Source organism: Aplysia californica, unplaced genomic scaffold (assembly GCF_000002075.1).
Source record: "Aplysia californica isolate F4 #8 unplaced genomic scaffold, AplCal3.0 scaffold00081, whole genome shotgun sequence".
Lineage (NCBI taxonomy): Eukaryota > Metazoa > Mollusca > Gastropoda > Aplysiida > Aplysiidae > Aplysia > Aplysia californica.
Genome location: NW_004797351.1, coordinates 1,274,199 through 1,285,460, shown reverse-complemented (window position 1 = coordinate 1,285,460; position 11,262 = coordinate 1,274,199). Strand labels below are relative to the sequence as shown.

General features: G+C 39.5%; 2 protein-coding genes across 2 annotated transcripts in view; one reads left to right on the top strand and one right to left on the bottom strand.

The window, feature by feature from the left end:
- The window catches only part of LOC101858616 (sperm-associated antigen 16 protein), a 16,567-nt gene extending 9,418 nt beyond the window's left edge, over positions 1-7,149 (bottom strand). Inside the window, exons 1-8 of the mRNA XM_013080330.2 lie at positions 7,070-7,149; positions 5,861-5,938; positions 4,996-5,063; positions 3,872-3,996; positions 3,245-3,382; positions 2,446-2,553; positions 1,267-1,430; positions 895-1,031 (exon numbers count right to left, since the gene is read on the bottom strand). Coding sequence (XP_012935784.1) covers positions 895-1,031; positions 1,267-1,430; positions 2,446-2,553; positions 3,245-3,382; positions 3,872-3,996; positions 4,996-5,063; positions 5,861-5,938; positions 7,070-7,109 — 858 coding nt within the window. The 5' untranslated portion in view covers positions 7,110-7,149. The remainder of the gene's footprint in view (positions 1-894; positions 1,032-1,266; positions 1,431-2,445; positions 2,554-3,244; positions 3,383-3,871; positions 3,997-4,995; positions 5,064-5,860; positions 5,939-7,069) is intronic.
- Positions 7,150-7,426: 277 nt separating this feature from the next.
- Positions 7,427-11,262, top strand: part of LOC101858257 (glucose-6-phosphatase 2) — a 13,855-nt gene continuing 10,019 nt past the window's right edge. Inside the window, exon 1 of the mRNA XM_005094411.3 lies at positions 7,427-7,766. Coding sequence (XP_005094468.1) covers positions 7,695-7,766 — 72 coding nt within the window. The 5' untranslated portion in view covers positions 7,427-7,694. The remainder of the gene's footprint in view (positions 7,767-11,262) is intronic.

Genomic DNA, 11,262 nt, shown 5'->3' with positions numbered 1-11,262 from the left:
TCTCTTCTCTCTCCGCCTCTCTTTCTTTCTCTCTCTCTCTCCATCTCGCTTCTCCTTCTTTCTTTCTTTCTCTCTCTCTCTCTCTCTCTCTCTCTCTCTCTCTCTCTCTCTCTCTCTCTCTCTCTCTCTCTCTCTCCTTTTTCTCTCCCAGCGGGGGAAGAGGGTGTAGCCTTATGCAATGACTCATACTTTCATGCACTGGCAAAAGGCAGTGACACTTTGAGAAGGTGAAGTATTGGGCTGGTAGATACTATGAGCGTAGATCTGACTGAATGTATAACTGAAAGAGAAATGCAGTGAGCTTTGGGCTACAAGAGCCCAGACATATCACACTAATGGTTTATCTACCTTTCCTCCAACCTTAAACCCAAGACACTTGAGACAAAGGAATTATACAGTGGCATATTGGAGGGCAAATGACAAGGCTACTAATGTCATAATTGTGAGAATGCAGGTTCAGGGGTTCGAGACTCAGCTCCGTCCCATGTTGTGTCCTTGGGAATAGTACTTTACACAAATTTTCTCATTTTGCTCAGTCCTATTTGAGATGGACATTAAATTCGGAAGTCCTGCCTCTTAAATAACCTTACATTGTTGCTAAGAGTGTAAAACCTATACAAATTCATTTCATTCAAGCGATTATACTGATGTGAATTGATTTACAGAAACTTTTCCACACTTGTTAGGGTCACTTTTAAACATTAACATTCAAACAGATTTCAAATCTTGCTTTCCTGTAAAAATTCTTTTCAGCATCACTATTCATTGACAGATTTTATCCACTTCACCATTTACCTTCGCACCACTGCAATCAGTCTAATGATCCATATTCAGTGCATCAATCAGTAACTCCATAGGTGCGAAAAAGGTTAACAGCAATCTACAAAAACTCACATTCGGGTAACGCTTGAAGTTGGATGGCAAGTCTGCCACATCTCCGTCTGAGCCCAGGGCTTTCTTCTGTCTCTCCAAGAGAAGAGCTGTCTGAGTGGGGCCTTTCGCCTCTGTCTTATTCTCCTTATTAGCACTACCTGTGGATTGGACAATTATGGTTATAATTTCAATTGTGGGTGTTCCCTGAATTTAAGCTACATCTAGAGTTTTCAAACAGTCTGCTTACTTGGCTAAGTCTTATCAGAAATAGAAGTCTGATTAAAAAGTCATGCCACTTAAAATATCCCTACACCATTGAGGGAGTCAAAAATAGATAAATAGTCAAAGGTCCTACTGGAAAAAGGAGCTCTAATCATAACAGTATGTGATTACCGTGGAATCCTTCCATGCTCTTGATGGTGCTCTGAAGGCCATTCACTTGGCCGACTGCCCTGTCACGCTCCAAGTTGGCCAACATCTTCTCCTTCATGGCAGCTTCATAGCGAGCTTTGAGAGCCTCCATGTTGGGAGCGTACTGAGAGTAGTGACGCTTCAGCCTGTGAATGGAATAGAGATTTGATGACCAACTGATTTATAATAATATGATGATCGCATTCACATAGCACATATTTACACTCTACAGCATGCTCTATGCACTTAACAACTATTATTACCGCAGCAGACCCTACAAGAACACTCAGAAACATTCTAGGTTTCTTGAGAAGCATACAGTACAAGCTGCGGATTACACATGCTAAAACACTAGTAAACTGACAAGATCTTTTGCCGTCTATAGCTGATCAGTACCCATTCCCGTTAGGGTAAAATGACAAAAATTCATGTTAAGTGCCTTTCCCAAAGACACAACATCAGGCCCCTAACAAGATTTGAACCCACAACCTTACAGTTGCAAGTCTGAGTGCCTAACCACAGACAATTTATTAGGCCTCAGAACCATGATGCTTCAACCTTTGAAAGAATAAATGAGCTCATGATTGACTGACTTACAAAGTCACAAGATCATGATGTTCCAGAGCGTGGGTTAATGAAAATTTACAGGATTAACTGATTAGGTCAGAGGATCAATTTGTATCAGAACGTTCATTAATGAAAATTTTGATGACTGACCAGTTATCAGATCACAGGATCATGATGATTTAGAAAAGTCTCCCGCCCTCCACTCCTGACACTTTCGCCACCCATCCATCCACAGTGGTACTAAATTATACATAACATATTGAGACTTTTTTTTTCTTGGGTTGTTTCATTTTAATTTATGAGATGATATATTGGGAATTTTTTTAGTAGGTACAGTCTTTCTTTGAAATTTTATAAGTATTATTTGCCACAATCTATTGTTTTTCAAGAAAACGTTGAGTTAAAACAATTTCTGGTTTTGACTTTATACATCATTTTCTTCTCAAAGCATGTCACGACAGCTAAAGATTTCAATTGCTCAGGTTATGAAGTTAAGCACATGACAGCCACCAAATGATCAGCTATATAAAAGGTGACAAATACATGTAGAGTAAGTATTTAACGTACTTCAAATGAAGTTGAGCTAAACCTTACCTCTTGATGTCGTCAATAAGTTTGTTCTTCTCTTGCACAACACGCTTGTGATGCATGCGGTGGAAATCTCTCTCTTTCCTCAACTTCACATAAGTTTCCTTTGCTTTCCTGCCATGAATGAAAGACAAGAACAACATATATGCCTGATAAGCAATTCTCATAAATAAGGATTTGTTTTGAAATATATATATTTAGGGGCTATAAAAAGGGCTTTTTATCTCGTATGGCATAGTGGATGTCACAGGATATAATTTTGACACTGTAAATTTGAAAACTCATATAACACAAGAAAAGATGATATGTAGGTGGGTCTGTAGATTTCTTTTTTAAAATGCTGAAGAAAAACATGTCTTTTTCTTCTTTCAATGTACCTTTGATTTTGATTGTATTAAGTGCAGATTTGATTTTTTTTACTCATGACTGTAACAATCTATTGATACTATGGGGTAAAAACACCTCCACCATCAACTAATAGTTATTCCTCTGAAAAAAAAAGACATTGAAAGACTCAAAACCAGATATCATTAGGCCATGTAACAGAAAGACTCACACAAACACACATACACACTCAATCACAAGCAAACATAATTTCATTCTATAAATATATATTATGTATGCAGAGAGAGAGAGAGAGAGAGAGAGAGAGAGAGAGAGAGAGAGAGAGAGAGAGAGAGAGAGAGAGAGGGAGAGGGAGAGGGAGAGGGAGAGGGAGAGGGAGAGGGAGAGGGAGAGGGAGAGGGAGAGAGAGAGAGAGAGAGAGAGAGAGAGAGAGAGAGAGAGAGAGAGAACTCCAACTTACAAAGCTGCATTTTTGTATTTGCTTGCTTCCTTCCGCAAGAACTCAATTTCATTCTCCATTTCCTGGTTACGAGTGTACACATCTGGGACAGTTCCAATTTCATTGTATTTCAGTAAACCTTTTTCCTGTAGTTCATACCTGGTCAATGACGGAAAAAGAAAAAGAGGGGAAGGTGAACAGCATAAAAGATGCTATAACCATCAAAAAGCATAGAAAGCTATCTGTCGACTGATAGCAATAATTTATTTTTGTTCAACTGCTGAAAATACCTTGTCAGTGGAATGACTGAAAATGCCATCATTCCATTCACATCAGGCTCTTCTTTAAAAAAAAACCCAAAGACATCTGGCAGCATTTATATGTTTTTATACTTTCTTTCTGAACATGGTTTTCAGTATTCATTTCAAGAAAACTTTACAAAAGACTAACAACCTATCTCATCACAAAGTCTACTGATGAATCAAAACAAACACTTAAAGTACAAAGAAGGAGAACGTTGCTATATTTTACTTTTTAGAACAGGTCATCTTTGTTCAAGGCTTACTAGAGTACAAGTAACTTTTGAGAAAAAATTGCTATGCGCGACTTCATCATTGTTACCGTCACGATGTACTGATTCTTACTTACCATTCCGTTTGGAAACAGTCAAGAGTACGTCCCAAGCCCATATGAATCAGGAAATTGCGAACAAAGTCGTCAACAACTTCTGGCTTCTGAACCACAGCTGGCTTTGGGGGAGGCTCCCTCTGAAGCTGAAATTAACAATTACGACAGGGTTAAAAAATGTGTCCAGTATACTAAAAGCTTCCCTTTCCCCTATAATTCTCTCTCTCTCTCTCTCTCTCTCTCTCTCTCTCTCTCTCTCTCTCTCTCTCTCTCTCTCTCTCTCTCTCTCTGTGTTACTAACTCACTTGAGCCTGACATAATCCTAGGCCGTTGCTTTAGCTCTGTGTCTGATATCATCACTGAGATACTCTGTCCATTTCTCCCTATGTGTATTGTTACATCTGTGAGTAATAGATTTACTGCAACTGTTCCCACAACTAGAACTACTAGATTTATATTATGTTTACTGTCACTCGAACTAGACTTGGTAGAAGAAAAAGCTATTCTAATTCCTACTTTCACCCAACCCCGACTTCAACTTTCATTGTCTTAAATACAGCCTCAACCCATAGACTCAGCTTCTGGTATGTTTTGTGGGACATTGTGAGAATTATAGCCTTCTAGTTCACTGTCAGACCATTTGAAGGATTTAGGCATGTTCTATTTATGTCTTTTAGACGCTATCTCCACTCTTAAAAGACCATGACATTTGCTACTGTTCACAGAGCTTCTATTAATTGCGATTTGGTGATGACTCCCTTAGTTCGAAATAGCTCAAGAAGTGTCTTGTATAACTTCACCAAGCTTGCCATAAAACAAAATAAGAGGGTCAACTACTGGCTCATGTCTTCCTGTGGCTTGACCCGAAAGCACCAGAGATATCAATCGGTCCCGTAAATAAATGGGAAGTGGTGCAAGTAAGTTAAAGTGGATACTTCCACGTCTGTCCCCCTCATCTCTCACATTCCAAGATTTGTTTCTATGTTTTTTTTAAGTAATTCATTTCCATTTTCTAACAGTTTTTCAACAGAATGTGTACCTCTCATTTATCATCCTGTCTTTTAATCCTTCTTTTTTCTATTTCAGAGCAATTTGCACAAATTCAATCGATAACATAAAAGTTAATTGAAATGTAGCATACTTACCCTCGCATCAGCATCTTCATTTGCTTCCCTCAGAGTCCTGACGGCAGCATCTAGATCTTCCTCTAACTCTGTGTTAAAATGGAAAGCAATGAAAAAGACGTTATGCCCATTAATGATTTTTTTTTAATGGCAGATTTGGTCATTTATAAGCTGCAAGGTTACAAAATGTAACAAGAATTGGCAGTATATGCTTCAAAGATATTTTGTTTCAGAAATTATGAAGTGTGAAGACCATTGCCCACTGGGTATATGCTCATAGTTATGTTTGCCTTTATCGATCATGGCTCATAAAGGCAGATACTATTATACTGTACAGTACACCCTCAGATGCTATTTGTTCACCCTTTATGTAAGACCCATTGCATCTCAAAACAATCCTTTTGAGTTCTGCATATTGATCTTTCAGTAAAACCTATGACGTGTGTTACTCTGCCATATGTGAAGACTGGTAATTTGAACCAGTGTTAATTAAATCTCAAAATGACCACTGTCCAACCTGTTACGTATACGAGGTGCAGCTCCTCGTGAAGCTAACTTTCTATAGTAAGTACCCTGCAAATATCCTTTGTCAATCATAATTGTGGAACAATACGTAGGTGATAGGTGAATAAAAAGGTATTTTTCCAATTCTGAATATTTCAATACTTGTTTCTAGAACAACTTATACAACTTGTTTGTAAAATTGTCAGTGGTAGTGCCTTTTGTGTACATTTCTTTCACTGTATTATGTAAGCTTCTATGGGCTGCTATGGACTGATAGGCCTAACTATAATCACACTAAAAAGTGAATGCTGAAACAAATGAGACAATGGAGAGATTCTATGGATTTTTTTTAAAACACGGTTTAGGTTAAAGTTGATTTCACCTGGAGGAACTGGATCATCATCAACTGGGACCTCCTCATAAACGAACTCATCATCTGAGTCTACAGCAATCTCCTCCTCTGTGAGTTTAATGTTAAGGAATCAAAGCAATATCTATTCCACAAATGAAATGAAATACAATTCAAGTAATAAAATGAACCTCTTCATATTTGAAAGTGTCAACTTAATTTAAATAGCAGCTGTATATAAATTTATTATACTATACAACTCAAAGGATCAACTTACATTCATGGTGGAATAACTCTGTTCACAACGACAAACAATAGTTTGGATTACCAATGACCCAGTCCAAAAATACATGTACTGTACAAACAAACAACTTAAAGAAGTGGAAAACCTAGCTAGCTAATCAATCCTCTTCACCTGTCCATCTATAATTCCGCACCCCCCCCCCCCCCACTCTCTCTCTCTCTCTCTCTCTCTCTCTCTCTCTCTCTCTCTCTCTCTCTCTCTCTCTCTCCCTCTCTCTCTCCGTCTCTCTCTCTTTCGCCCAGGCTTTGTCTGTGTTGTCAGTCAATCTCGGTATTTAACAATTATAACATACCCTAGTCAATTAAAGTGCATTTGCACAAAGAGTTCTTTGAATTAAATGTACTGGAAATTTGATGGAGCAGTAACAATTTATAGACCATTTAAAATTACTAAACAAAAAATATTGCCTAAACCCAAAGAGCCGATTCTGAATAATAGTCACTCACACTGAAGACATGTGCAAAAGCTTAAAAGTCCACAGTACGTATCTCCACAGCGAAAGATGACGCACGTATTAATCAAACTCTATGACTCGACTATTTTCCATAAAAGAAAACTTTGAAAATCCAGTGACAGCATGCCACTAATGGTCCTCCAGAGTACTGAAAAACAAACACATTTATCGCACGGTAGGTCTACTCTTTGTACCATTCTGAATTCATCATAATCCAAGTCATTCGTGCTGTCCCTCATAAGGCTCATACTCATTAAATTGATTTGTCAACACATCCAATCAGTCATGATTAGATCTAGAATCTAGATCTCTAGATCTAGATCTACTAGATCTAGATATCTAGATCTAGAATCTAGAATAGAATTATGAATATTTGGTTTGCATGCAAGACACAAAACGGAATAAATGTACATTTATAGCAATAATTAACTTATATTTCATGTCCATAGAATATTAATTTCATCATAGAGATTGGAAAGGATACTTTCAACATAATACTTGTCTGTGTCGACGTTCCCCGCCATCTTGTTGGTAGTGATGTTACCATAGACAACGGCAATATAAAAACAGTTATTAGCACAAGCAAAAGGAAATTATTATTGCTAAAAATAATCAACTGGACAAAACACAAAGTGGAAAAATATTTTATAAATATTTAAATTGTTGTGGATTTTCATTTTGTATGTAACAAAATGTTTACTTTATTTTTGTGGCCAAATATAGAAATAATATATTGTTTTGTTTTTTTAACGCCTCAAAATGGTGGTCACTCGAATTTTTGGAGTCTCTCATTCTGAACTGCTAAACTAGATTCAAGCAAACTACACTACTTTCAGTTTCTTCAACTTTCCACATCACAATAATATTCAATGGCTCAGCTCGGTCAACAGTAGAGTGTATAAAGAATAGATCTTGATCTAAACTGCATCTCTTCAGTTTGAGTTAAAATTAATGGCCCCGAGTTCTTTACAGTGAATTTCGTAGTTTAAAAAATTTCAGAACGAAATTCAGCATTCAACAGCTGACTTTTTCTACCTCTTTGGGGCGTATTGTTATCGGATCCGTCGTATTGACATTGTATTGTTATTTCAGATCTTTGATTGATTGAAATGCAGGGGTTGTCGGATTCTATTCACATATGGGGCGTTGGCGTGATACAGCAAACGCAGAGGACGTTTCAGGTTTTTATCATGTTATGTAGATCTAGAGTAGTATCTCCTCATGCTTTTTATTGTCTTCCTGTTCCAATTTATAATTTGCCATGTAAACATATGAAGATTGTGGGGGGTTTTTAATGGAGTGTCTACGTACATGGTAACCAGGCACCTAGTCTCAGTATCTATGTACACGGTAACCAGACACCTAGTCTTACCCAGACTCTGTATCTACGTACACGATAACCGGGCTCCTTGTCTCAGTATCTACGTACACGGTAACTGGAATGAAAATAAAGCCATATATATGGATTTTTAGGTCTACATGAGTGTTGAGAACGGATGATAGAAAATAATTTGTGAATTGTAAGAGAGTGACCATTCGTGACCTGCCCCAGAGTGCTGGCCGATTTGTCTAGGCTCCCACGGGGATTGTTATTGTTTCATTTTTTTAAATCTTGAGTTGAGAGTATGCACGCATATCTTCACCAAAACCCTAGACAAGTGTAAATATATATTGTAAATTGAGAAAGGAATTCACTTGCCAGAGTAGTATGTTTTTTAAAAATAATAGCCTTAACTGAAAGCTATTTAATGAAATAATGTTAGTACAGTGGAACTCGGATTCAACGAGGTCGCCAGGCCTAAATTAAAATCTCGTTGAATCCGAGTGTTCGCATAGCAAACATAAGGTTTTGTGTAGATCTAGATAATTACAGGCACTGAGCAAGTAATTTATAAAGAGAAGTAACAATTGGTGCTTCCTGAAATGCCTGCATATTATTAACTGTGCCCAAAAAAAGACCAATCAGTTCAAATGCACGCCTGTGTCGTCTCGATTGTTTGCCAAAAAGTTGAGCTGCTGTGTTGAGCCTAGCATGCGGCAACTTTTCATTCCATAGACCAGCGCATAATTCATTACGTAGATCTATGTCAAGACTAGCTTATCATTGTAATATTGATCAGTTGCCAGAGGGGGGGGGGGATGACTGTGACTCGTTTGTATCTCTGCGACGTTCCACCTCCGAACCGCTGGTGCCCCCCCCCGACATGCACACACAGTCACACGTGTGCAAGCCGCCCATCCGACCCGGACACACGCTAGACCTAGGGTAGACAGGTGCGCGAGCCAACAACATTGTGTTGGTATTAAAGAAGGCTGCTGATTGGTCGCATGCAATTGGCTAAGTGAATAATGGTTCATGATGCAGGTGCAATGGATGGTTTCCGGGAATAGATAAAGTTCGTTCTGGGAGAAAAATGAGCGAAGCCACGTCTGCATGGGCTGTTCACCCTGGATGGAAGCGACCTCGTTGAATCCGAGCTCACTGATTTAAGTGCTCGTTGAATCCGGGTTATTTTTATTGATTTTAAAGAAGAAAAAGAACGGGGAATCCATTTCCCCTCGTTGAATCCGAGTTCTCGTTGAATCTGAGTTCCACTGTTATAGTTTGTCATTGTAATGTGTTAGAATTGGCATTTGTTTACAACACAAAAAAGCATGTTTAGTGGTTATCCCTAGCAGAACCCACGATTATTTTTAAGGAATGCAGTGCCTTGACCCTAGGCTTATTTTTTTCTTAATTTTGATTGGTTAAACCATTCAAGAGTAAAATTTTCCATTATGTTACAGAACCAATAAATTAATACTGTAGCAACAAAAGGTGACGCTATTTGGTCAAAAGATTAGGTTTTCCTGGATTTCCCCCACTTCGACAATAGTCGCCTCCCGCGCTCGAGAGCTGGCCCGCCTGTTGGCGGTTTTAGTCGCCTCGCGCGCTCAGTGACACTGACAGGGGTCCAATGATGCCCGAAACGAAAAAAATGGTTGAGAATAGTCGGCTGTCGTAATTCTCACCCGTGGTGAGAATAGTATCAATTTTATTCTCATCCCGGGTGAGAATAAAATCCAGTTTATCCTCACCCCGGGTGAGAATAATCACTCCGTAAAGCAATTAACCTGTGCTGTCACTGGCTGGAAAAAAAAAAGAAACTCATATAAGTGTCTTGTCGGGCTCGCCATCATGACCAGTCAGTGAACTAGCGCGTGTGCATCACATTGTGAGGACTGGTTGGGATCACCAAAGTTCATTCAAAGTTTGTGAGCTGTGAAGTATAGGGGCTCCGGAATGGGGGGATTATTTATTTATTTTTTTAAAGTACAGTCGGGGGAGGGGTGGGGATGAAGGCAACACTGGATGGCAAAAACTGAACTTGGAGTTCTGAACTGCCCGGTTACCCTGTACGTGACACTGAGACTACATGCCCGGTTGCCGGTTACCGTGTACGTAGACACTGAGGCAAGGTGCCCGCTTACCGGGTACGTAGACACTTCGCTTTTTTAATTATTGTTTTTGCCGGGGGAGCAAGCCCCCCTGAAACACCCCCCCACTGTTATGTCTAGTGTGCATTAATACACACGTAAACACGGTGGGTCCACGAAAGTTCTATTCGGACAAAATTTATTTTTTATACAAAAAAGGCAGAAAAATATTACTGGCTTATGTGGTAGGGGTTCACTTAGCCTACATGGCCACTTTTGTTCTTAGCAATCACTCCTGTTTATTATGTAAACAAACGGGAAGGCAGTTTCCAAAGAGCCCCCATTAGGCCTAACACTCCTGTCCATACCTGGGGAAGTCCTTAACAGGAAACTCCTGGAGAGAATCAAGCTGGCAATAGATGAGAAGCTCAGAGGAAGCCAAGCAGGATTCCGCGAGAACCGATCGTGTGTGGACCGGATGGCTACTCTGAGCATCGTTGTTGAGCAATTGCTTGAATGGAATTCACCGCTCGTGGTCAACTTCATTGATTATGAAAAGGTGTTTGACAAAGTAGACAGGGAAAATCTGTGGAAACTTATGTGGCGTTATGGAATAGCCTACCTGACAAAATTGTCCAAGCTTGTGAAGGCCACTAATGGTTAAACGCACTGCCAAGTCTTCCACGAAGGACAACTCTCAGAACCATTCCAGGTATAGGCAGGAGTGCCACCTTTTCTCTTCATACTGGCAATTGAATGGGTCATGATAAAAAGCACCAGAGGCAAACGCAATGGAATATAGTGGATCCCTTGGCAGCAGCTAGACGACTTGGGGACTTCCCTGATGACCTTGCCCTGCTCTCTCACACACATGCTCAGATGCAAGAAAAGACCAAGGAGCTCAACAGCCTATCAAGGAGTGTTGGCCTACGTATACATCATCCGGGTAAGTCGAAAGTAGTGAAGCTAGAAAAAGTTTCAAGCCCTGCTGTGACAGTGGAAGACCCTCCCCTGGAAGAAGTGGACTCCTTCACCTACCTTGGAAGTGTCATCAATAGTAGAGATGATGCTGAGGCAGATGTAAAAGCAAGAACCACCACCAAAGCAAGGTCAGCATTCAATCAATTATCAAATGTCTGGAAAGCAAGCAACATCTCACTGCTGCACACCAAGATTCAACTCTTTAATTCCAATGTTAAGTCTGTGCTCCTCTGCGGCTGCGATACTTGGAAGACAATAAAGACAGTGCTGAATAAAGTC